Here is a 27,135-nt window from a genome sequence, read left to right as displayed (position 1 = left end):
GGCAACTTTATTTAAACGATTCACAAGCTACTGATATGCCCGCATTGATAACACGGATTAGGGGCTTTGGGGGTTAACCGATGAACTCTATCGTGTCTGATATATGTAATAGTCGACATCGCCTACATAGGTGGTATCGCCTTTCCCCCTTCTCTTCCCTCTCCGCTTCTGTTGACACTTATAACAATGAGAATAGCGAGTGTTACTGCGAATGCAAGGCACGGCGATGATATCCATATCGGTTGAAGAGTTTGTCCACAATTTACGCTTAATATTCTCTGCCGAGTTCCACTCCCCTTGGCGTGGTGATCGACAGCCTAAATCGCTCGAAACTACGCGAAGTCACTGACTAACAGCGACAAGACGCGCAGGGTGTTATGGTTATGCAGAAACATATTTATTTCTTATTACCTACACGTGTCTCCAGCGGCCGATGTGTTGAGTTCATTTACATGTCATCTACGTATCCGTCCTGCTGGACTCCGGAATCCGAGCCGTCAAGTGTCTCATCTACTAGGCTTTACCTGTTCCTGACGACATCGCTAACATGTGTCTCACAATGCCTGCTCGGATCATAGCAGCCCGATTTGAATCTGCGCCGTATTGCTGCACTTCAAGGAACGACCCCACCTCATGGAACCCCTGTAAATGTGTCGACATTAGATCGAACGTGTATGCTTAACTCTGCCTGTGAAATCTCTTACTGCGAACGCAAATATGTACATCATCCAAGGTCAAGGGCTGATGAAAGATACTTCGCTTTGTATTTGAGCCATCCGCTACATACTAAGTATTTACATTAGGTACACTCTTAACCCCCAGTCTCAGACGAATTCGGAAGGCGATCCGGTCCGCCGGGGTCGGCCAGGATACCTAGGTGGCATTTGAGTCTACTCTTGGAAATTAGATCGTATACCACAAGAGAAGTCAATGGTAACATCGTAGAAGAAGGAACAGAGAACAGCTACCGTCTAAATGGGTAGCGAATGGTCTGCATACTTTAGCGACGGTAAATCTCCGAATATGCTATTGGAGTGTTCGGTTTCATATTTTAAAAAACATTTAGTTCGCTATCCCCAGATTATAGATTTGACGGCTTGCCAACTGCCGGACGTGCGGGCGAGTTTCGCACTTTCGTGCCGAATATTACTATCGTGACGACTTTTAAACTTCATTCCGAATAGGTATTACAACATCTGACTCTAGGAAATACTCCCTTCACGATTGAGGTCAAGTGTTATATACCTATATTAATGCACCACGTCTGAAATGTTAGAGTGCAAAAATATTACTCTCATGTCTAATTCTTAATAGCATTTGCTTTTCATATTGAACTTAATCACCCTGAAATTGTACTGTAGGAGTTATACCTCGCCGGTCAATGTGCTCTGATGCTCGGTCCCGACGTTACTGAAGAATTGGCTACATGACTGGGCTTGAATGACTTCGCTTGGCGGCGTAGTTGATTTAGGTAGCTAATTCCTTTAATCGAGGTAAATAGAAACCATGCTAGCTATACTCTTCAGTATCATGGACCTTGCTGGCCACAGTATCTTCCAAGGGATTAAATACCAAACCAACCGATATTAAACGTACCAAAGTCGACGGCATTTCTACTATGTTATGTGCCTGACAGTTAGAACGACCGACGGGAACATATTCCCTGACTACATTGTCCCACGGACGTGTTCGAGACCGTCTGAGCGAAAATACCAGAAGAGGAAAGGAAAAATTGCTTAAATACGGCCGAAGCGAGAAGACGGCGTCCTTCCACCTTAATATGCGGACCAGGGCCCCCGAAGCCTGCAGCCGGCATTGTCACGAGGCGATGTTACATGCCCAGGTGCGCTTGGACGCTCCCAAGACGTTATGCCTGCACAACCGACCGCGACCTGCCTACCTAGTTGTGCCCAGGACAAGGCCCCACGGGCTGCCCATTCGGCGCAGCATATTTCTCTTTACTCCCCGGCCACCGGATTTCTTTCCGGGAGGGCAAAGAATCGAGAACCCCATCTCGAAACCCGATGGGAACTACCTACCTAAGCGAAGCGAACAAGTCTTATACATACCGACCTATGTCCCCCCCCACGAACGAAGCGTGAAGCGCGGAAGACTTCAATCGTCCCTTGCTCCTTGGCATGGGGTAACATACCCTAGGCGCCTGCGGCGCTTGCTGTTTTGAATCAACTCACCTCGAGAATGATGAAGGAAAATATACCTGATTCTTAGGTAGGTTTTATAATGCTTTGCCGAAGCTGACATTGCTGGATACGTGTTTGACGACGTATGTATACGAATTCATCCATTACGCTCTGGCTGAAAAAAAAAAAAACATACACATCATGGATGTCAGTGGAACTACGCCTTATTAATGTCTCAGTTTTACCACGAAAGGAAGTTATGTCAAGCCACATTTAGTAGGTGATAAATACGTGGAGTACTAATACCGGGGTTGGGAGCATCAGGGAAAGGGGCGAGTGAGAGAAAGGATTCTCGGTCGTAGACATATGAGATTATGTTGAAGCCTCAATTATTACTGAAATTTGTTAACAATCATATCCAAGGTACTAAGTGTCTCCTACGTATGCTGATATACACAAGATAAGGATGCGTATCTATAGTGCGTGGTATATGTGAAGGGAGTTAATGCCTTCGGAAAGAGAGCTAATATAATTATTTGGGCGGTTTCTGTATTTCGGAATACTTATTACGAAGTTTGTATTGAAGAGTAGGTAGTATAGTAGGTTAATTATGGATGTTGGTTTGCGCCTATCTACTCTGCACAATGACGGTGGGTAAATCCCTGATATCTACATGCTCATTATTGGTGAGGTCAATAACTCTCACAGCTTCAACACTTACGATGCCTTCTTTCAAGGCCAAAAACCTAAGCTCAGCAATGTGACATGCTCCGGGTGCGAGCGGTCCAACTCTCACATCTGCGCTTAGGCAAACTACCTCTGCGCCTTCGACAATACTGTTATGTTGCATGGCGTGGACCACGTTCTCGTCAAGAACAGCATCTGCCACGCTTCGGTCCCTTGGCGTCTTTAGCTGTTGAGATAGGCTATACGAGACTTCAGGCAACCGAGAAATCGAGGGCGGTCGATTAACTCGGGATTCATTACGCCTTCGCTTTGGAATCACCACTATTGCTAGCTTTCTTGGTGCTGCCGACGGCGCGGGCGATCGGTTAACGACGAATACATTCCAGACGAATTCATCGCCGGGGAAGATCTGATGACTTGGGGGCGGGCCAGTGAAAGTCATAGCAATTCCTATATCAGGTACAGTGGTCTCTCGTGTCGTCGCGGCTTCGAGGGAGGGCAATGCGTCTGGTCGGGCAACGGATGGTGCCGTTAAAGATATGGTACTGTCACCCCCGATCGAGAGTTGACTTGGTCGATGCATGCGTTGGATCGGTTGCATGGTGGACCCGTATCCTGGATTTACGGGGACCGTGAAATCAACCGTAGTAGTCCACGCCATGCTTAATCGTGGTTCGGATATATCTGGACGAACTAGAGCCTTCGCAGAGATAGCAATGCTAAGATCCCGTATCGGATTTTTTGATACAACATTAGCTTCAGCCGGTGAAATACGATATAGAAACGTGACATGGTCGTGAGCTACACATGATATAGGGAGCGGCATTCCAGACTGATTTGCTAGATCTTCTACTAAACCCTCCACGACTGTAATTGATATGCTGTCAAGGATTATCTCACACTCAAAGAAGGGTGTAAAGTCAAGTTCTAGCATCGCGAGAACGGTTGCTGTAGAAGGGGTGGTATTAAGATGGGTAAAACGCATGCGCGAATGCGCCGCTGGGTAGATGCGCATAGAAAGTTTAGACGAAGACTTGATAGGTCGTAGTTGGCCCTTGGCTTGTTGTGTGACTGGCGCAACACGAGATACTCGTAGTGCCGATAGATGGGGCTTGATCCCGTTCATAGCAGGATCATTTCCGAAAGATTCGAGCAAATTGAGACCCCATGCCATGCCACTTGGTAGATATCCATCTCGAGGCCCATCTGCCAAGGATTGGTTTCCGATTTGGAAGCTCGCTGTCGCATTGAAAATAACAGAAGGGCTTTGAAGTCGCATCCTAGGCCGACTAAGAAATACCGATTGCTTCCATACGGCCACGGAATACTGCTGAAAATTGTCTTCGGAGTGGGTATCATCTTCCCCTGAGAGCCTGAACAATATAGTCGGATCCTTTTGGTTCTCTACTGGCCCCGTGAAAATGACTTCGGAGGCTGGTTGGCCGTCGCGGTCTAGTGCGGTTCCATTGACGATTTGCGCCTCGAGAGAGAGAATTACATTTCGTAGGGAGGATCGTAAGACGTCTTCTTGGATATGAGGATTTGTAAGGACGAAGTAAATGTCGACGGATTCATCTGGGGTCTAACAATGAGCATGGTGAGAAAATGAACCTCTTGGAAGAGATATAGAATAACATACCGAAGAAAAGAGACTCTCGCCGTTCTACAGAACTGAACGGTTCTTCGGTTTTATTCGCATCATTTTTAAAAGCTTCCTCAACATCAAAATTCGTGGCAAGGGGTATGAAGTACGTAAGGGTTGAATCGTCAACAAGGTCGAAAGTCGATGCGGGAGTTACGTTAACCGAAGGAGTGGACATTTTCTAAATGATGCTATATTAATCATAAATATGCTCAGAACTATTTGTAGGAAGTTGACGCATTTCGAAATTAGATATGTCCAAGTATCATGTAGGATGGAGTTGGGAGATGTGAATACGTACCTCTAAAGTACCCTTCACTTATTTGTGTTATTGAAGCTTCACGATGAATGCAATATGCTTAATTGGTCCGTGCGTTTTGCTTGTACGCATTTTCGGGTATGCGCCTTTCCGTCTTAAGCTTTTAGTACGAAGTACGAAGTACTAAAAAAAGTTACCTTAGGTAACTTAAGGTAATAGGTACGTACCTTCCCTTCCCAACTCCGAACCTCTTGAGCTAAAATTTCGTAGCTTTCTGAATCTTCGCATCCCTCATTCCGTTGGCTCAGAGATATTCATCTCTGTCAAAACCAACCGAGATCCTTCACCGACCGCATTTTCTACTTTCTAATTTCTTAGTTTCCATCAATTGCATTTTCCCTTTAACGGGAGAAAGCATTTAACTAGGCGTCTTGATAATAGGGAAATACAAAGCGCTCGTAAAGTTTAGCCATGATGAATGGAGCCAACGGCCATTATGGCCAGCCAAACCCTTGGCAAGAATACAAAAGTCCTGATGGACGCGTTTATTACTATAATTCAATTACTAAAGCGACACAATGGACAAAACCAGAAGATTTGATGTCACCTGCCGAGGTTTGTTTTGCGCGTCTATAATGTCCATGTCGCTTCAGTATACTGATCTTGTTCACAGCGCGCTTTGGCGAACCAGCCATGGAAGGAATATACCGCCGAAGGTGGGCGCAAGTATTGGTATAATACTGAAACGAAGCAAAGTTCTTGGGAGATGCCCGAGGTTTATAGAAAAGCATTAGGCCATGAAGCTACACCTTCGACACCCGCGTAAGCATCTGATCGAATGTCCTCTATACTTTATTCTAACTTAGGCAGGCCGGCTACGCCACATGCTTCCAATAACTCATATTCGAACTCCAACTACGATCACTATCGCGATCACCGAGAGAGTTTCCCCGAGTCTCGTCAGTTGACACATGGTAGTGACTTGCGTGTCCAGGCATTTGTTCCCGCGAGCAACGAACCCGAATATGCGACCCCTGAAGAAGCTGAGGCTGCTTTCATGAAATTGCTACGCCGGAGCGGTGTGCAGCCCGATTGGACCTGGGAACAGACTATGCGGGCTACGATAAAGGATCCTCAGTACCGATCTATCAAGGATCCTAAGGATAGAAAAGCTGCCTTCGAGAAGTACTGCCAAGATATGGTTATTCAAGACAAGGAGCGCGCAAAGGATAGGTTGACAAAACTTCGTGCTGATTTTGCTACTATGCTCAAGAGCCACCCTGAGATTAAGCATTATACACGTTGGAAAACCGCCCGTCCCATCATCGAGCGCGAAACAATCTTCCGCTCAACTAATGATGAAGACGAGCGACGTCAGTTGTTCGAGGATTACATAGCAGAGCTGAAGAAGACCCACGTGGAGAACCAGGCCGGTGTCAGGAAGAGCGCAATGGATGGTCTCATTGATCTTCTCCCTAAGCTCAACCTAGAGCCCTACACGCGCTGGTCTGAGGCTCAGAATATCCTCAAGGCAACTGCTCCTTTCCAGAATGATGAGAAGTACAAAACTCTTACCAACTTTGATATCCTGACTGCCTTTCAAAATCATATCAAGTCCTTGGAACGGAGCTTTAATGAGACTCGACAGAACCAGAGAAATAAAAAGCTCCGCGTCGAGCGGAAGCGACGAGACGCGTTCACAGACTTGCTTCAGGAGCTTCGTAGAGCTGGTAAGATCAAGGCCGGAACTAAATGGAGTCAAATATATCCCCTGATCGAGAATGATGAACGATTCAAGTCGATTTGCGGCCAGGCTGGATCAAGCCCTCTTGATCTCTTCTGGGATATCGTCGAGGAAGAGGAACGAGCCCTCCGCACAACACGTAACGACGTGCTCGATGTCATGGATGTAAGTCGTATTTCGTTGCTCTCCTTCGATGGTATTGGTTAGCTGACGTTGAATCCAGGACAACCGTTTTGAGTTTACCCCCAAGACCACTTTCGAAGAATTTTCATCTGTACTGAAAAATGATCGACGTACTGCTAACATTGATGGCGATATAATAATGTTGATATTCGAACGGGTATGTTCAAGATATAACTTGTTGAAGACTTTATTATTGACCTATTTAATAGCTTCAGGAAAAGAAGTCCAAACGGTCCGATGAGGATAAACACTCTGAGAGACAGCAGAGGAGGGCCATTGATGACCTCCGGTCTTACATTAAGCACGTAGACCCACCAATTACTGTAGACGATACTTGGGAAAAGGTTCGACCCCGTCTTGCCCGCGCAGCCGAATTCCAAGCCGTCAAATCCGAAGATGCGCGCCGTGGCGCGTTTGAGAAGGTCCTTCGCCGAGTTCGTGATCGGGAAGATGAAGATAGGGATCGTCATAAACGCCGTGAACGGTCTATTGATCGTGGTACGTACCGAGATAGAGATAGGGGAGATCGTTCTCACCGTAGTGACCGCGCACGACCGCCACGCCATAGCCGCAGCCCGGAGCCAGATGCATATGAAGCAGACCGCCGCAAAGCTATTGCTGAGCGCGAGAAGAATTATCGTAAGTCCAGTATGGCTGAGAGTTTGTTATCTGACCGTCGGGCGTCGGATTCTTATCGAGACCGTGATGTCCGGGACCGTGATCGAGACCGTGAACGTGACCGCGACCGCGACCGGGAGCGTGAACGTGAACGGGACCGAGATAGGGACCGAGACCGGGATAGGGAATACCCACCTCGATCTCGACGTGATGATCCACCGAGTCATTATGATAGAGAAAGACGGGATAGGGAAGAAGAACGAGAGCGGCAGTATCGGCGTCGCGTTGAGAGAGGCCCCGTCGAAGAACTACCTTATGGGGATGAACGTCCGACCTCATCTCGACGCCGCCGAGCGGAAGACGATGACCTCGATCGTCACGATTCTAGAGACTCCAAGGTATGATTCGATTATCCCTATCATTAATCATAACCAGCTAACGCGAATACAGAGACTAAGAAGAGAAAGAACACCCCGTGAGCGTTCCCCCCATCGTGAACCTCGTCCTAAAACTAGGACACCACCGCCAGCAGTTCAGCCGCCTACCAAAGACGACACTGGTGTGCACTCCGGTAGCGAAGAGGGTGAAATCGAAGAAGACTAGCCTTTTGATTGATCTATACAATGTATCTTTGATATTATCCCCCACCCCCTAATTGATTCATACACTCCAAGCTCCAACGATAGCCTTAGGCCGAGATTAGACGGTCAAGGTCCACTACATAACCGCAGCATTTGCCATACTTAGGCGTCTCCAAGCAAGACATGGGCTGCTCCGCCCTAGTATTGACCATCAAGGCTCATCAATAAACTGAAAAAGTACGTGTCAATTTCCGACTACGTTCTTTGTGGAGCTTAGATGATTTGGGACACCCGGATGCAGCTCGGAAACTCGCCATCGTATACTTCGCCCTCCCATAGTATCGCCGTTGAATAAAGCTAAAAAGAAGACTCGCGCACATCTCTCCCTGTACGTTCATTTATAACGCCGACTTGGTCGTTTCGTTTTTTTACGCATCCAGAGGTTTCTCACGCTTCTGCAGGACTTAATACGGTGGTAATAGGTCTGGCCCGGGGCCAGATAGAAAAAAAAAAGACTCTTTGGAATACGATCTCGGTGTGTATACTTTCCCTCCTTTGCCCTAATAGAGAAAATCGGACTTTAGTAGATAGTGTAATAATCCTGGTTTTATCTACATTGCTTATTCGCATGTTTTTCTTTTCCTTTGCTGTGTGAAATGAAACTTTCTCGACGGTTGAAACTAGAAGATAGCTATTATCTATTATAATACGACCTAGTCTGGTGTGCTACGTGCAAGAATTACTTACTACCTACAACCTACACGTTTGTAATATCTTAAGAGGGAGTGCCTATGAGGTAATTGAAGCATTAATCATCCTAGAGAGTTCACCATATCATAAATAAAACAGTCTAGTTCACTAAAATACACCGAGGTACATTCTGATGAACAAGCCGTGTATTTCTTTCCCCGTCTCTTCTCTGCGGGCGAAGTCTCTATCTACCTATCCTTAATAGCAACGATGATCTCAAAGCCCCAACGACACATGTTATTATATATATGCCATCGGTAGATATGGCGACAGTCATCCGTTTGGGCCATTCGTCCCTCACTCTGCAGCCAACGGATCTAGTAACGCCCTAATAAACTTATGCAGCAAGATAAGTCGTGGCTAGAACGCAGTCTTGCCTTATCAAGCAGCAAGAGGTGCTCCCAGAACCTAATATTTGTAGGACTAGACGAACGGGGGTAGACTGTCGCCGCACTCGATGTTCGTCCGGATCATCGCATTCCTCCCCACCATCCGCATCCATGCCGGATAACTCATGCGCGCTCCCGTTCTCTCGGCGCGTCGACCCCCCTTTTTGTACGCCTAAAATGCCGGTATCCGATGCTGATGGGGTATTTTTATGATGCTTGCGGCCTTGATGGTAGCCGTTATCACGTGGGACGCCCGTTTCAAGAGCTGTCCTCTTCCAAGAAGAACTATGTATTATATTAGCGATAAGCCTCGATGAAACATTAGAAGCAAATTTAACTTACGTAGTTTCCAGCCAGTTTCTGTTCCTGGTCCAACTGACTGTTCAGCTTGTTGATACGAGGCCTATAGTTTGTCGGGTCACGACGGAAGGTGACATCTAGGTTCTTTAAGAAAGCGTTGCATCCAGTGAGTAGCGACTCGGGCGTGTTAGCATGGGCATCGAGACCCGGCTTTCCGTCAAACACAATAACGCGATCTGCTAAGTATGTAGCCATGATGAAATCGTGCTCTACGATGAAAGCCGTCTTCTTAGCGTGCATGATAAAGCGCTTGATCACGCGTGCTGCAATGATACGCTGCTCGGAGTCCAAGTAGGCCGACGGCTCGTCAATCAAGTAGATGTCAGCTGGTAATCCGAGTGCCATGACAATAGCCACACGCTGCAGTTCACCACCGGACAGGTTCTTGACTTCTTGATCGATGAAATCATCCAGTTTAAGAGGCTTGACGACATCAGTCTGGAACTGCGGGGAAAGGAATGCCTGCTTGATTCGCTTGAAAAATAGTTGTCGGACGGTACCCTCGAATTTAGGGGTAATAGTTTGAGGCTTCATGCTGATTCTCATCTCGGGAACCTTCTCGGCATTATCAGGTTTAAGAGCGCCGGCCAGAAGCCTACAGAAGGTCGTTTTTCCTGTACCATTTTCACCCATCATGACGATAATCTCCGAGTCGGTAAAGTCACCGCCGTCAATGTTGAGCTTGAAGTTTCCGAGAGTCTTCTCCATTTTAGGGTAGCTGAAGGCGCGAGCCTTGTCGGCTTGGAAGTCATCAGTGCCCTCCGAGATACGGAACGTCAAAGATTCTTCTCGGAACCGCAAGTTCTCGGTAGGAATATGACCGTCAAGGAAAATGTTGATGCCTTCACGGACCGAGTGGGGAAGAGTAACGACACCATATACAGCGGGTTTACCGTAGAGAACACAAATGTAGTCGGAAAGGTAGTCAAGGACTGACAAATCGTGTTCGACAACAATAACATAGTTATCCGGGCCGAGCAAAGAACGGATCATTCGAGCTGCAGAAAGACGCTGCTTGACATCGAGGTAAGAAGAAGGCTCGTCAAACATGTATACATCAGCCTTCTGGACACAGACTGTTCCAATGGCGAATCGTTGCAATTCTCCACCAGACAAGTGGTTAACATCGCGGTCCAAGATATGACGAAGCTCTAAGGTGTCAAGGACCAAGTCCATATTGCCCATTGCGGATCTGTGCTCGAGGAGGAACTTGACACTCTTGTCGGGCGTCTTGACAGCTCGCGGGAGCTGGTCAACGTACTGGGGTTTGACAACGGCCTTTAGGTCATCTTCAAGGACCTTGGTGAAATAGTCTAGGTTACGTGTCAGTTAAAATTCAAAGAGAAACATGCTTGCTAGTGAAATGGAAATGCTGACTGACTTTGCAACTCGGATCCTCTGAAGTACTTGATGACATCTTCCCAGTCCGGCGGGTTCTCATATCTTCCTAGGTTAGGCTTAAGCTTGCCACTGAGAATCTTCAAAGCTGTGCTCTTTCCGATACCGTTGGTTCCGACAAGACCCAGCACCTGGCCAGGTCGCGGCGTCGGCAATCGATGGAGCTTGAAGCTGTTCGCGGAGTATCGATGGGTGACCTGGGTTTCGAGGTTGGTGGGTAGGTTGATGATGGTGATGGCATCGAAGGGGCATTTCTTGGGACAGATACCACATCCAATGCAAAGACTTTCGGAGATGAAAGCTATCTTCGAATCCGGGGCAACTTCGATGCAAAGCTTTCCACTACGAACGACCTGCCAAGTATACAATAAGTTACCGATTTACTGAGGATTATAAATTCCACTATTTTAGTTCTAGGGGTCGGAAAGGAGAAAAAAAAAAAGAGAGGGAATATATACCGGGCAAGACCTCTTGCATTCCTGTCGACATTTCTATAGAATGTAAGCATCATCATAAGGTTTTATTGCTCGGGTCTCAAGTCGCTTTACCTTGGGCTTACACTACGAGACATCATATATTAGCTTAATCCTAACGCTATCAAGTAGAAGAGTAAATATTATCAAACGCACCTTGTCATCGTTTACGATGGCGATACTAAGATCAAATAGTTAGCATATATATAGTAGTACAAAGCAGGGGATGAATTTCAATGAAATCGCATAGTTTACGTACCGAGTAAGCTTAGAAGCCATAGTAGGGGAATATGACGACCAATTCCTTGTAAAGGGATATGAGGTAGAAGGAAGAATATGTTAAATGTCACCTAATATCGTGAGGCCAACGATATAAGGAACAAAGGGTGACGTTGAATTTGGTGCGACAAAATGTTGCGACAAAATGCGCCTGATAGAAAGTTACGAGTTATGTATTTCAAAGTTCGGTGGGGTATCAAAAATTACACATAGGGTCGGCAATGAGGGGTGATTCGTGGCTGAATCACAAGTGAGCCACTACGAACGATGGTAAACCTGAAAATTATGAACAGGAGAATTCTGATTGGTTTGTTTGTCTATTTCATTATGCTGTTTAACTGCGTAGTGGAAAAACTAGACGCTACATGTACCTTATGTAATTTGTACCTGAGGTAATCCGTATATTATGTAAGTACGTGAAATACAATGCACTGTGCTTCTCGCTTAAGTTTCAAAGAAGGTTTAACCAAGTCAAACTCTTTTAAGCTTAAAAAGTAAAATATCATAAAATTAAGGCAAGTACATATCAAACATAGTAGAACTAAAGTCTGGATCTAAACAAGAGAGAAAAAATGCGAAAAAAAAAACCATCACAACCCCGAAAGATCGAATGAAGAATGATACAAGATGCGGTGAGTGTGGATCGAACACACGGCCTTCAGATTTAAAGAATGAAGTGGACTTCAGTCTGACGCTCTCCCAGCTGAGCTATCCCCGCTGATTGGATGATATTCTTGATTGATATTTAGTTTTATATACCATTACTCGTAGAGCTCCCATTTACATTGCATGACTGGTAACTATAACACTTAAAATATAGGTAAATGCGCACTATTGTTAGATTATGTAGGCAGCTACATATAGTTAAGTAACTTGAGGAAAATTTGTTTTCCTATAATTACTTACGTGTTCAACACATTTTCCTACGACACTTCAATCAATTCCACATACATTTTTCGTGCATGATACTGCCGGGCGGTCTGGTGGGATTGGCCAATGACAGGGCGTCGATCTTGAGATATCAAAACTTTCGTACTTACAATACCTAACTAGAAAATCTGCGCAATGAGTGTTAGGCTTTACTAATGATACTTACTCCTACTTGATTCAAACTTACTAATTCATTTAATCTTACCCGATAGGGATTATACCATCAGGTTTATTAGTTATTCAAAGAACGAGAACGAGTAGGACGGGAGTCGCTCTCGAGATCCGTCTCTGGAAAGGATATTATTCCTCAATTCGACACTTAACCGCCTCGTCTGAGAAAAGCATGGCTATAATCCAGCAAATTCACTATGGAAGCTAGAAAAGTTACACGTTAGGTACTGAGTCTCAGATCTCAAGGTAAAACAGGTCCATGATGAGCTACCTTTTGCTTCGTGTCCCAAGTGTAAAAGTCTTCTCCAATGGCGGTTCTTTTATATCAACTATCATCTATGCGCTATGATGACATAAATGAACTTTAACCCTTTTTACCCTTGAGGCCCGACTTGAAGATGAAAGAGAATATTAAATACGAGGCATTGAACAAATTATCTAAGTTCATGGAGTTTATTTATGGGAGGAGTTCGAAAATCTAGAAGCTTTTAAAACCAACGAAAGAATATTTCAACGTTTACGAATTTTTCTCAATGATGAATTAAGATCCGATGAAGAAAATAAATACCTACCTAGGTACACATTTCTGTCTGTTTTCTTTTCTTCGTCTTCTTTTCATCGCCGAGGACCTAGGTTGCATGCATGATTTAACTTAAGAGTTAAGTTGGTAGATTAAAGTTTAGATGATTCGAAATAACCTAGAACTTCAACTTAAGGCCATGCTTATCTCTATATGTTTCAATCTCTCGCGAGCAAAATCGTTAGATATAACAGCATGGCCTACGAAATAGCACCACGCGTTTATAGCTAGACAATTTTTTTCAATGGGTACATTAAATATGCTACCCGTAAGTAAGGCTTTCCAAGGAATAGATCTAACTTATCGTCTCGTAAACTTACCTATGCAAACTTTCTAGCAGACTTTCGGCCTGGACTTTTGAATATAACCTTTAAACTTAGACTGACAATAAAGCGGGGATAGCTCAGCTGGGAGAGCGTCAGACTGAAGTTCACTTCATTCTTTAAATCTGAAGGCCGTGTGTTCGATCCACACTCACCGCAATCTTTTTTTTTCCTTTTTTGATGTTTAGTTGATGATAAATGACTATAAGGTATTATTTTATTTTTATTTTTATTTTCTTAAGGGACTCGAAGTAATGAAGATTAGCTTAAGCGCCTATACTACTTATATACGCGAATTGTGTGGAAGAAATTCCTTTTTACTCATGCAACTAACTCCTCTCTTGTCAACCCCTTTTATTTGAGATTCAAAAGCAATCTCTACAACAATTGAACTAGGCGAGCATATTCCAAAAGACTTTTTTTCCTCTTTTTATTTTATTCGAAGCTAACATATTCTACTACATCATCATAGTGTATAACTTGTTACTGTAGTGTTTATTGTCCGTGACTATCTATCGTCCATTGGTGTTGGCTTCTTTCTTCATTAAAGGTAGGGATGTATAAGCGCCTTATTAGAATAGGCTAGGCGCTGGCCCATAGGAATATATAACTCAGTTATACATTCGAATATATGTACTCGTTAGGGATTGCCCTCCGGTCTTATTTATCAAATGGCCGTCGGACTCAAACAAAATGACTATTTACCTAAACGACAACCTATTATTAGTTCCAAGATGACTACAACAATTATGCTCTACATAGCCATCATCTAAACTCTTGATATACTTGGGGAAGCTACTTCACTGGTCTCGACCTGGTAGGACAGGGGCGGCTCTTGCATTATGCTGCAGAACGCTCACGGGAAAATACTTTTGTTTTCATTGCATCTTGGAACTAAATACTATCAAACGATAGTGATCTTCTTCTCTGTACATTGACCGAGCCAAGCGTTGCATATTATCCTACCTCGGCCAATTCGTCGATATCTCGTAGGGGTATCCGCTAGTTTCTCAAGTCCAATTATATCAATGCATTTTTCCTGGTTATAACCGTAACCTTCAACATGCCCACCATACGGTCTTTCCAGCGATCCATTAGACTCCCACAGCTGAACTCCAGCACAAATTACCGAAATGGGCTCGTTATTAGATCTGCTCACATCCGGGACGAAATAGCCTATAATACAGCCAGAGTCCTGCAGAAACTCTGTATGGCGGGGCAAAAACAGATTGCGTGGACTGTATATAGTAATTCCTCTCTCAATATCGTATCTAGGGATTGAAACGCCTAAACGATGGACTCCAGAGCCGAGTACCCAGATTAGAAGCTGGTTAGGCGCTCTTTCAATTGGACCATCGAAACCCTCAAACTCCATATCGTACAGTTTCTCGTACCTAAAAAGTTCTCCTATTGGCGCAACGAGAGAAACATCCCCCGAGGTGCAGGTACCCTCGCACAGACCGTACGAATTATTAGAATCGCAATATGTTCGCGTTTGGAATGACATGCTATTAGTTAGACTTCTTGAGGTTGCCTCATGTGGCCAAGGAATATAGTACGAAGGCTTGCCTGAGCGACCGATCCAGGTCCAGGATGGTGCATGGAAATCCTTATATTGCGGCATAGAATCCTCGTATGCATGCCAAAGAAGGCTTTGGCCGGTGCCATCGTCCAGAATACCCGCATAGAATGCTTGTCCATAATCTCTGAACTTGTTACAAACTCCTAAAATAGCAGGGAGATTATCCTTCCGCTTGGTAAGCTGGCAAGTGGAGTATTCCATAGCCAACATCTCCGCAAAGGACTGGGCAGTGTGTGCTGTTATATTCTTCGGAGAAATCAATGCATTTCTTGAAGTTTGACGTATCTCTACTCCTTGTTCATCGCCCTGTTCTTGAAAGCAGTCCCAGTACACTTTGTCTCCTGTATAATAAATGATTCGCCTTGAAAGCACTCTTTCTTGAAATACCCATCCACGATTATACCATTCACTCTGCTTCATTTTATAAGGAAGACTGACGATCCGAGGCCGCAATACAATGGTGTTATGACGAATGATGTTACTGACGTCGTCCTCACCATGTTCTTTCTTGAGCCACTTGTACTTCCAGACGAAATCCCGTCCGGCTGCATTGCGTATTTTAGCAGAGGCTTTAGGAACGGCCTCCCTACTGAAAGGGCAGCATATTCTCACTGCTAGCGCATCGTTATGAGGGGGGAAAAGCCCTTGATCGTTAGAATCGTCATCCAACGCATGAACTACCGCAAGGGTACAGCTTGATGACGCAAATATGTCTCCCATTTTTTCCGATTCACGAAGCCAGTCTTCATTGTCATCTTGGATGATACATAGAGAATCAATCCAGATGTATTGAAATCCCAATTGACGAGTTACCATTATTGCGTCTTTGAATGTGCGTGGTAGAGTTTCTTGTGGGAGAGCCTGCTTGAAGCATTCTATGTTGTCTTTTGTAGTTTTGTAGTTTTGGCGTTTTCCCCATCGATGACTCAGTGTGAGATATGAACCTTGTTTCCCCTCGGTTTCGACTAAGAAGGGGCATATTTCACCATCAGGAGAGCCTACATCGACTAGTCGGGTAGGCAAAGTAACAGATTCGCAAGATGGATCGGAAACTGAGTTCTGTTCTAACGGACGACATTCTATGTGGGTTTCCATACAATTTTTCATCCACTTGCGCAGCATAGTATAGTTCCGAGATGCTGTGCATGCAGTAACATCTCGCAGAGGAACCATGTCGGATAAATGGTAATAGGAATCTAGCGAACTATTAGAAATGAAACATTTTAGACATAACGGAAGAAATTCACCTTCACATGCGTTAACCTGGATTGTGCTCCCGCCACCAAAATTTCCGGATGTCAAAACGAGTTTTGGCCCGAGAATGAAATCCATATATTCTCTTCGGTTCCAAGACAAGTATTCCACTGGTCTTGCCAGGGTCTGAAAGTAAGGTAGGTCTTCTCTTCCAACTACCCATCGTCTAACCGCTGGTAGAGAAAGAAGGGAGTCAGATATCATATCATACCTCTTTTCAACTTCATACGGACTCCAAGGGCTCTCCAACTGCAGCTTCGAATACATACACACCATCAACCTGCACAGCTTGCATGTCCTACCAGATACAACAGCGTCTGCGAAGGGTTTAGAGTGAACGAAGCCGTAGAGCAGCATCGTAAAAGTTACAGCCTTGCAAGAACCACAAAGTGGAGAGGTCATATCATATGCCATTTCTTTTTACTTCTCTTGGTTCTATATCTTGGTGTTATCGGTACTGTACTTTGTCAGGTATATACTTTTGCAATGAATGGAAGGATACTAGAATTTTGAGATCTAGGATATTCAATACTTGTTTATAAAGGCAAATGATCCGAATTAAAGGTGATATTTATCCCATGTTAAGAATAATGACCAATCACATGTCGACACCATGACCCCGCTGCCAGGTCGTTACACAGCCTGATCTTGACTCAGGTGTCACTTAATCGAGCCTACTTGTCACGAACAACTTCAAAAACGTAGCGAACCGTTCGTAGTTAGCTACTTCTATTATCAGCATGCCAGTTATACGAAAGATAGTAGGTCCCAGAGGCAGGGGATTTTGGAGTTCTATCGATCAAAACGACAGCAGATTAGTGACAGAAGCCCTGAAGGAGGAGGTATGTTAGTGATTCGTAGCGGGATACGTTTGAATGAAACGAAATATAACTTCTAACAAGCACGTAGTTCCAAAGATCGGAGCCGGCCCGTGATATTCATTACTCCCACAGCGGGCCCGATCACCTCCCTCCTACCGTACTTATCATCAAAATCCATTTTCCATGCCTTCACGATTGCCTGATATTTCTACTCCGCGGCGTAATATTCATTGATGGACAAGGGGCGGTCATTGAACCTGGCTACGCATATGTCGTCAAGAACGAGGAATGGATAGGGCTTGGCGGAAACACTTCTGTATTTATCATGGAGGAAGGGGAGATGAAGGGAATCTGTGCCCAGAAGCTGAAAGAAAAGCAAGAGAAGTATTGGGCAGAGAAGGAAGCTGCAGAGAGAAAACGAAATAGGCCGTGGAACAGGGTGCTGACCAAACTTCGCCGAGAGAAACCAGAAGTACAGCAAGTGCAATGTGTGACACAATAAGCTTGGAAAGGGTATGGGGGCTTATCGCGTCTCTTTCTACACTCGCAGATTCGTTCTCAAAAAGCCAAAATAGTACTATATCGATTCAACGGCTACTTGGCTTGAAGCATACAGACCATAGCTAATTAGTAGTTAGTTTCTAATAGAGATATCCAATCTACTTTCTAAGGCACAAAAGGACTATGGGGTTACATTAGAGCCATCACTAACTGTATATCCACTAGCGACATTTATCTCATACTTCGTCTGCTTCATCCTTCTATATCTCAGATACTACTGATGACTTCTCAAGGTATGCCTAAACTCCGTTGATATATCCCCAAGTACACAAGAAAAGAAGACGCGGCTATTCATCCCTACCCCTTTGGGCTTCCTGGAGGACGTCATGTTAAGGCGATGAGTTTAATTAAGAGTGATGCTACTTATAGATTACGATTATTGGGGTATCATAACGAGTCATGGATATTATTTAGTATAGGAACATTGAAGGGGAGAATCCATTTTGAAGGAATGTAATGAACAGGTGCTGCTTTAACGATACCGGCACTGGCTGGCTTATAAGACTACCTGCCATTTACGCGGCCGAGAACTGTGCTAATATCTTATCTAATTGTTCATGGCGCTTTGAGGCATGGTCGAATGTAGGATACTTCGTCGCATCGCCGGCGGCAAATGCTTCATAAAGGGCGCCAACTATTCTTGCGGATATATCCAGCTCTTCTCTTCCATGCCAATTCCACTCCACATTCTCTACTTTATCCGTATCAAAGTCGTGAACCTCAATAGTTAGCGGTTTTCCGTGGGAAGCTGCTGAGATTCCTGGTCCGCCCGAGGCACTGAGACGGATCTCGCCCCTTTCTCCATTTACTGACCATACAAAGGGGTCTTCTCCCTTAAAAGCTTGCCCTCGACGGAATCTTAGATGGACTGTTGCGCCTGAAGTAACGTATTCCGAAGCTTGTAGCGATCCGATCACGAGAATTAGGTCAGGGACATCCGAACGAACTGTTTTTACGACTTTTCCGCTTGATCGGTCCCAGATTTTCACGTCCGGTCGTTGGAGTTGTAAATGGGAGTGTAGAACTTGGATATCTCCAAGCACGAACTGAACGAAATCGAATACTATGATAATACATGAGTATTAGTACGGGGCATAATAAGAATTTTATACAAACTCACAGTGACCAAATCCAATCGTAAATGGGTTTCCCCCAACTTTCCTATCCGCAAAGTACTCCAGCCCAGTCGGCAAGGAAAGCCTATCCACTGATCCCCCAGACGCACGAACCTCACTACTCAATACCTTTCCAATGCGACCACTCCCTATTAACTCTCGAATTTTCATAACTGCTGGTGCATGCCAGCCTTGCAGTCCTACGACGGTCTTGCCCCCTTTCTGCCGTGCGAGGGTTGCTAGGTCACTTGCGAGTGACGCATTCTGAGCCAAGGGCCATTCCACGTATGTATCTTTGCCTTGGCGTACGCTTGGAAGAATTGTCTCGTAATGCTTATCCACACGTGTCGCGCATACGACGAGCTGAACATCTGGATCCGCGGCAAGACTATCTGGATCACCATATGCGCGCGTCTCAGGTGGTAGCTTGAAGGTATCAATAGCACGCTTGGCAGCATCTACGCTCGAGTTGCATAATGCAATGATTTGAAACTTCTTCTGGCCTTCGGGGCTGAGTAGGTACGGGAGATGGGCATGACTGGCCCAGTTTCCGAAGGAGGAACTTGAGAGCCCGATGATTGCAGTTCGAATTGGAGGCATTATAATTGTTTGTTGGGATATGGAATGTATAAATAAATTTTATAACACATGACATCGGTGAGAAGCCCTCGACATTTTGAACAACATTACTTATATCTGGGCTATGAATATTTTGATTGATAAGCAAGGATTGCTTAGAAACTACCCGCCCCCTTGAAAGCGAGATTAACCAATCAGAGACCATTTTCCGTTTGTATATGACCCCTATACTAGTATTAGTGAGTATTAGTGAGCCGGCATAATTACAAATTCCATGCTCACTTACTCCAAGGACCATTTTGGCCGGTCGAAGCTATATTTTTATTGTCCATCCATACATGTATTCTTTTGGACCAAACGACTATCTACGAAGACCATAAAGTTCCAATGTCAATAACTGCTATGGCCTGCATATTCTTCTTGTAGGTCACCAAGGTCACCCCTAAGCTTCTTGCCATCTATGGTAACCTCCTTAATATCAAGGAGAACCCACAGCATGCGTCCTGGCAAGGTGCCATTGCCGGTGACGTTCTTCCACTTGTGTGAAGTAGCCCGCTGAATGCACACATCACTCTGGCGCAAGATTCGTTTCTCGCCCGAATCAAGAGTAAGTTCGAAGACCCCCTCCAAAACGATTCCATAATCAATGGTTAGTGTTCGATGAAAAGGGGACTCTACGCCCGGACCGAAATCAATCATGCGGACAATTGAGCCGTTGGGATAGTGTAACGGGGGCTAGGATAATTCGTTAATGGATAGGATATACTCCATTAATCTAGTATGGGTTAGGAACGGCAAACCTCTTGTTCATGGGCCTTGATGATATCTGCGTTGGCATTCAGATCAACAGGGGTCTCTCGGGTAGAATATATGATGTTGGCTACTGCTTGATGCTCCAGCATGAAACGATAATGTTCCCCATGGTCTGAACATAGGAATCGAGATTCACCATTAGCGTTATTTCCAGTAATATGCCTAACGATCTGATTGAGGCCCGGCGCTGGAAAGCTGTGGACGTAATATTCGGGGAGAGGCTCCGTATTTGTTGCTATGATCTCGGCCATCTTGACTTAGGGGTGGGCGTTAATTGATTCAAACCCTCTTAGGAGCAAAGAGAGATTATAGATGTGAATATGCAAACAAACTGTCACAAGAAATTAAAAGGTGAGATCCAACCATTAATACAACCTCAATTATTTCTTATTCGTTGGCAGTTAAGATACGAATGGCAATGGAAACTAATAATTGTTGACCACGCAATATTAGTTGCTGATATGTCTTATCTACCTCCTATGCTTCTCATGATTCATTAACCGCAATTTCAATTCGCGCTTCCATGACGTGGACAACAACTGATAAACCCGAGGGGTAGGTCGATAGATGGTGGGCGTCCAAAGCCATACCCATATTGAGGATTACGATACGTTGCGATATATTAACGCGGCAGCATATCCCGTCTTGGATCTGCAAGAGAATATGGCTGCGTATGGCGTTCTCCTTACCAGTTCTAATGTGGCTTTTTACAAGATAAGGCCGTCGTAGGAAAGATCGTCTATCCGTTAGTAGGCCTCCTTGTAGCTATTAGACGGACTCGTAAAGAATTGCCTCTCGTCGTGGCCTACGAATTTGAAGGACTTCCCGAAACCTGCGCGAGAAAGTACGTATAGAGATAGCGTGCGTAGATCGTCAGCTGCTGATTTGACGGATGCTTTCGACGTCTAATAGCTAAGCATATAGTTAGCTAGGCCGATAGTTTCTGATTATACGACTTCATTGTTATCTTCGTTGGAACAATGAGTGACCGTCTCTCTCTGTATTTTATATTTCTCGCCTTCAGTCTGTAATGCAGAAATCTTCATTAGTAAGTCTTTGTAGTTGAAGGTTTCGAGAATGGCCTTGCAGTCAGTATGTTAGGGTCGAATACATCTAACATTTCTAAAGTTTGATTAGTGTTAATGTTTCAAACACTGGATTTATATAAACAATCCTCAAGCGTCAATGTCAGTGTTTCGGGTAGGAACTAATTTTCCGCTTCCGGCCTTCATTGATGGTATGTGTCAGGGTATAATGGGTACTGGCATGAATTTGGTATATATCTAAGATAGGTAGGTAGCTATAGAAAGGCACTACGCGCCCTCGAAAGAAAGTAAAAGGTTAAATGTTAGTAGATTTATACAACTACACGGCTACTATGCAACGGCCTTTCTGCTGCTTTTAACATTTGCTCTACGTATGGCATATATTAAGGGGTATATAGCGACTGGCATTATTAAGACTCAGATATCACCCATCTCAGAGTGAGATCGATATCAATCCTCGACCTCCCATGCTCGCTAGTTATACCTGGTGAAGCTGTTATCACCAAAGGCAGGCGGCGCAAGAATGAAATGACCTTCTGGCCTACTAAGGTCCAACCCGGGTTTAGGGGGCTGATAGGAATAATATGGGAATACCGATGGAATGAGCAGCCCAGAAGTTCTACAATAGGCTCATTCAAGTGCTGGTAAATATAGTCTCTATCATTAGAAGGTAGATTCTTAGTAGCACTAGGAACCAAGCCATGCGATTGCGGTGAGTAACTCGGCATTGTATAGGATGGGCTGTGTCTTGCGTCAATGACTACCTTAGGTACTTATTTGGCTACTTGTTCTCAATCAGGACATTTAAACTAGGAAGCCAAAATTGTGCTGTTATTGGATAGGAAGGGAGAGACGAGAAAGAGTAAGGGAGTTCCCAGAGGAGTGCTAAGGGGGTGCTAGGGACCGACCAGATCAGGCAAATAACCCTAACAAGGGATGAGGAAACTCGTCATAACCAAGAAATATTTGATAGGCGAATGATATGCTCTGTCAGGATTCTTGGCCTCACCACGTAATAGTAAATGCAGAGAAGTGTCCCAGCGAGTAGCCAAGATACTACTTTCAGGTACAACTCGTTAAGTCTTCTTTTTGGAAATCTGTATAAGGACCTTCCTTTTTCGTTTATACGATTAATAGAAGAGTAAATATACTATTTGAAGCTCGTATCCCGTAATTTTCAGCACGAAGTATACACATTCTGCCCAGTGGCCGAGCTTATTGAGCGTAAGAAACATCATTTCAAGGCGGCAAGATTAATTAATAGAAAAGGAAGATATCAGGGCGCCCTGGAGTACGTGAATGGCAGAATATATGAAGAAACTAACAGACAATTGACTCGGCAATGAGTATTTGGGTACGAGAAACACAAAGGTTTATTCACGATATACAGCCAAGCATAAGAGATACATATACGAAAGTAAGTTAAAATCCAAAGACCAACCCCAGACCGGTTAACCAACTGTGGCGTTACATGTTGGTGTAATCAGAACAAGTTTAGTGACCCGGCCCGTATGGGTGCATGCGTCGAAGGAGTTAGTGGATTGCTATCTTAATCTACCTAGTAATGGGTTATATCTGTGGTGTAACTAATGCCAAGTGTAATTAATTAAGAGGTACCTTTAAAGTAGAGGTAAGTTAAGTACTCAAACGAAGAGGTATCATGCCGTACGACGATGATGCGGAAAGTCACTTCAAGTATCCCGCCCTTTCTAGGTTAGAACGGAGATATCTGAAGCAAATTTAGGCGGCAAACATCTCTACTCGAGGTTCACTACCTTAAAAGGGATATCGCTGAGAGTGCCCGAGTCTTAGATCCTCGCGCCGCAGGATGCGCAGTTGTGCTATGTGGGGTTGTGAGGTAGCTATAGTAATATCTCCGTATCTGTGTGTGTTGGTTTGTGTGGCGTTTATATCTACATAGTATTGAAGTTATGGCGCTGAGATAAGGTATGTCAGGGGCAAAGCTAAAGAATATCGTACAAAGATGAGACCCTCCACGTTTACCTATGGCATTACTTCACCTGATTGGTATCAGATCTGGGGCTTAGTAGCAAACATTACGAAAAAATGAAATCGGAAGCATCCCTACTACTCCTATGTTATGCTAAGGGCATGATCCAGCGCGGACGTCCAGGGGTTTTAATCACCACGTAATGAGGAAAGCTTTACCAGATCTCATATATTAGATAAATTGAAATCTAGCCTTGGATATGATTCGATATACCAGGTTGAATTCTCTCCAGTATCTCCCGTAACTCGATGTAAGCCCTTTTTTGCACCACCTGCCCCTCTTGGCTATACACAAAGCCGCTCTCCCTACTAATTTCACCATCTTCCATGTATCTTCCGTGGCTTTCCCGCCCTGCAGAAGCTGCCAGTACGTACGTGCGGGCCCCCATCTCAGCTGTTCTGCCTACCAAGGTAGAGGCTATAGCAAGAATCCACATAAGAGGGCGTGAATATGCATTTTCCCGTAAAAGGCGAGTTTGGCAATAGCCTGGATCAAGTGTGTTGAGGATGACCGAGGGCTCTAACTCTTTGTCAAGAACCATGTGCTCGGCTAATTCTCTTACGATAAGCACCGAGAGGAGCTTTGTTGTGCCATAGCGATCACCCATATTCGAGTCACCCCTGAGGGCTTCGAAAATAGATGGTTCCTTTCGCTCTGGGAATTGGGTATAGAAATGAGAGTTCGAGCCTACAATAACGATATGTGGTACATCAGTAGTAGCTAACCTCCGTGGTAACGATATAGGCGTGTGTTGCTGACTATCCATGGCCTTCGTCCGCCTCATCATTGGCAAGAGTAGAAGGACCATTAGAAACGTTGAGATGACATGGACTGTTAGTTGGCGTTCATAACCCTCAAAGGCTTCGTAACGCGACGCTATGAGGCCGGCATTTGCAACGACGATGTCCAGGCGACTGAGCTCCGTGGTTACTCGGCGGCAAAACTCCGTCACGCTATTGTATGATGCTAAGTCGATTTTCCACACTTGAACGACATCTCCAGGTTTATTCTCTGAGACCTCGATATCGCGCTTTGCATGCTCGCCGCTTTGGATATCTCGACAACCGAGAATTACGGTCTTAGCATTAAACCGCACAAACAGCCGGGCCGCCTCAAGCCCTAGACCAGAGTTGGCGCCAGTTATAATGACGACCTTTCCAGTAAGATCTGCATCAGGGGTTTTAATGGGCCTGAGCTGCGCAGTGAGAGACCGGAGAGGGTTTCTCCACATCTTTAAGTGTTAAGGCGTCAAGGGAAATCTAAGACATGAGATAGGTCATCTTGATGAGTATTAGTAAATTTTGAGTTGATAATATTGTGGGGGATGATGAACATCGGTTTGTTCAGTCGCCTTTGTCTATTTAGCAGCAAGGTATTTAAGGCTATGCTACCTAGTCTAAGCCATTTCAGCTGATTAACTGGTACGTGCAGTATATTTACATGTATGTAGCCAAGCATTACCGCGTTGGGGGCTTCCTGGAAGTAGGGAGGGACCTACATGTACCTGATCTATTATCCTTCACCGGGGTATGAATGTCGTGTTGACATATGCTAGGTACCTTTTTGGGACTTGTAGACTTAAGTATGTACATGTACTCCTATGCCCAGTTGTTGGTAAGTAACACCAAGTGCAATACTGGAAGTTATACATTTATTATGAGGTGAAACCAAAAGATACGCTATCAACTTTGCTATTGGAGATCATGATTATACATATTGGATGAATTACTGTTTATCCTCTGCAGTGATACCTGTTATCTTCTCAGGATTTGCGATAGAATACCCTAGCCGATGTAAGGGCTTTACTATTCTATCATAAGCTGCCAGGACATTTAGTATAGTTGCACGACATAATGCTTTAGAGTTATACTTTTAAAGACATAGGCTTGGTATGCATTTGCATAATGTCATTCAGCTTTTACAAAGAGGTATCTACCTGTCTATTCTGAAATTGCTATTACGAAATATAGTCACTCAAACGATCAGCCTTACAAAAATCCACCATTCCGTTGCTCTCCATATAGCCGACGCCATGAGTTTCAATAGCAACGATACTGAGCACATGGTTCACTCTACTGACGAGCTACTATCGTCGGATGCCTTCAAAGTGAGAATTTTAATCCATGCTACGTATCGGCGTGCTAACTTCTCAAGGGGATTATCTGGGGCGGGCTTGTTTTATGCGCTATATCATTCAGTGCTCGCGCCTATATTCGATTTGTCTGCTTCAGAAAATTGGTCCTTGAAGATTATCTTACCTTCACTTCCTTGGCCTTGATCCTCGCCTCCTCGGTTATATGTCAACTTTACATCGACGATGTCTACGATCTAATGGCAATCGCCAACCGTGTTATGATGCCGGGCCCCAACTATATAGAAGACACACGCAGGGCACTGTATGGAACGCTACTACAAATTGTATTTGGGACCGTATGCCTTTGGACCGTCAAATTCAACTTTCTCCTATTTTTCTACCGTCTAATTCACAATGTACACGGTTTCAAGATTTTCTGGTGGATAGTCACTGTGACCACGGCAGCTTGTGGCGTCGTGACTCTCGGTCTCGTGAGATATGATTGTCTCGTCGGCTCAAATGAACGTGTCTTCTTTGGTTATTGCTACACAGCATCGGCATTTAGGCTAGAGTATACTGCCGCTATCGTTTCATGTGTCGTGGATGTCTTCTCAGATATACTTAGTTAGTTGTTCTTCCGCCCACGAAGCTAATCGCTAACCTTCATATAGTTATGTGCTTTCCAATTAGCGTTCTATGGAAGATTCGCGTCAGCTTTCGCAAAAAGCTCATATTGTCAGCGATATTCTCAGTCGTTGCTTTCACTATAGCTGTTTCCATTATACGCGGAAGCATATTCGGTGGTGTCTATAAGTCTATTGACTACAACGATATGCAGTCGATGAACATCACTTGGATTTGGTTTTGGCTATCAGTCGAATGTATTGTTTGTGAGTTTGAATAATTGCCCTAGATATCCAACGTTGCATCAAGAAGCAACTAATACTGCATTAGCCTTTATTGCTTCCTGTGTTGTCTCTTTCAGGAGTCTCTTCGCACATAGAGATCGGGAGCGCAGCGCCAAAGCTTTGCAAGAAAGGCAAATGCTTCAGAAGAACACAAGTCATTCGAGGCCGTCATGGCTCCAAGAAAAGGTAAAGGCGGTCCATGACTCACTGCTTACCACATGCTTGGCAATGGAGGGTGCGAGTTCTTACCTCGAGATGAGCGTCTTGCCTCATCCTGTTTTAGACCGAATGAGCTTGGACCTCTCACAGGAAAACCTTTGGGCTCAGAATTCTAAGACTCTGAATAGTCATACCGAAACCGAAGTTGGTCACAGTAGCTTGATTGAGGATGAAGGTCGACACTGAAAACATGTCAAGTGGTTATTGTACGATCAGTCATCTAACGGTGCCAAAGATCGAAGTGTATCACAGAGTGTAATAAGAATCTAAGTCCATCTCTTTTACATATAAAATGGATATCATCTCATATTAGCTCGACTAGTGGAGAGGCAGTGAAATAACAATTCGTTAATAAATATCAGGTACCTACTTCTTAACGTACATACATGTATCTAACCCATTATAAACTGTTCTTACCTTAGGAAGATACCTAATTGATTTAAATTGGATGCCCGATACATAATCCGAAGAATTATGTCCCTAATATGCCTAGGCACAATATCGTTGCTTCAACTCTTCCGTCCGCTTGTATTGATGCTCGGTTCAGAGATTGGCAGACTATTGACCAGGTATCCATGATAGTCCATATCGATAGACCGCAAGTTAGTGTAAGGGCCCATTTCGATACTGAGATCTTGAGTCAT

General features: G+C 44.5%; 6 protein-coding genes across 6 annotated transcripts; 1 reads left to right on the top strand and 5 right to left on the bottom strand.

Annotated features, from left to right (window-relative positions):
• Positions 1–2,769: 2,769 nt before the first annotated feature.
• Positions 2,770–4,648, bottom strand: GL218_08641 (uncharacterized protein; the record flags this gene model as incomplete). Its single annotated transcript, XM_033585447.1, has 2 exons — positions 2,770–4,403; positions 4,468–4,648. 2 exons carry the CDS (start codon positions 4,646–4,648, stop codon positions 2,770–2,772), a joined length of 1,815 nt encoding a protein of 604 aa, XP_033440445.1.
• Positions 4,649–5,200: 552 nt separating this feature from the next.
• GL218_08640 (Pre-mRNA-processing protein prp40) lies at positions 5,201–7,877 on the top strand (the record flags this gene model as incomplete). The annotated part of the gene is made up of 6 exons (XM_033585446.1): positions 5,201–5,344; positions 5,403–5,551; positions 5,600–6,638; positions 6,697–6,813; positions 6,866–7,672; positions 7,725–7,877. The coding sequence occupies 6 exons, from the start codon at positions 5,201–5,203 to the stop codon at positions 7,875–7,877; spliced, it is 2,409 nt and encodes an 802-aa protein (XP_033440444.1).
• Positions 7,878–9,252: 1,375 nt separating this feature from the next.
• Positions 9,253–11,504, bottom strand: GL218_08639 (Translation initiation factor RLI1; the record flags this gene model as incomplete). Its single annotated transcript, XM_033585445.1, has 7 exons — positions 9,253–9,279; positions 9,337–10,667; positions 10,736–11,105; positions 11,211–11,243; positions 11,301–11,312; positions 11,382–11,406; positions 11,485–11,504. 7 exons carry the CDS (start codon positions 11,502–11,504, stop codon positions 9,253–9,255), a joined length of 1,818 nt encoding a protein of 605 aa, XP_033440578.1.
• A 6,737-nt stretch (positions 11,505–18,241) lies between these two features.
• GL218_08638 (Galactose/lactose metabolism regulatory protein GAL80) lies at positions 18,242–19,441 on the bottom strand (the record flags this gene model as incomplete). Its single annotated transcript, XM_033585444.1, has 2 exons — positions 18,242–18,789; positions 18,847–19,441. 2 exons carry the CDS (start codon positions 19,439–19,441, stop codon positions 18,242–18,244), a joined length of 1,143 nt encoding a protein of 380 aa, XP_033440579.1.
• A 369-nt stretch (positions 19,442–19,810) lies between these two features.
• On the bottom strand, positions 19,811–20,484 carry GL218_08637 (uncharacterized protein; the record flags this gene model as incomplete). Its single annotated transcript, XM_033585443.1, has 2 exons — positions 19,811–20,155; positions 20,221–20,484. The coding sequence occupies 2 exons, from the start codon at positions 20,482–20,484 to the stop codon at positions 19,811–19,813; spliced, it is 609 nt and encodes a 202-aa protein (XP_033440580.1).
• A 2,993-nt stretch (positions 20,485–23,477) lies between these two features.
• Positions 23,478–24,521, bottom strand: GL218_08636 (Short-chain dehydrogenase TIC 32, chloroplastic; the record flags this gene model as incomplete). Its single annotated transcript, XM_033585442.1, has 1 exon — positions 23,478–24,521. The coding sequence occupies one exon, from the start codon at positions 24,519–24,521 to the stop codon at positions 23,478–23,480; it is 1,044 nt and encodes a 347-aa protein (XP_033440581.1).
• Between the last annotated feature and the right edge of the window lie 2,614 nt (positions 24,522–27,135).

This window comes from Daldinia childiae (genome assembly GCF_008694065.1).
Source record: "Daldinia childiae strain JS-1345 chromosome Unknown Scaffold13, whole genome shotgun sequence".
NCBI lineage: Eukaryota > Fungi > Ascomycota > Sordariomycetes > Xylariales > Hypoxylaceae > Daldinia > Daldinia childiae.
The sequence above is the reverse complement of the archived record's forward strand: the minus strand, read 5'-3'. Positions and strand labels throughout refer to the sequence as shown.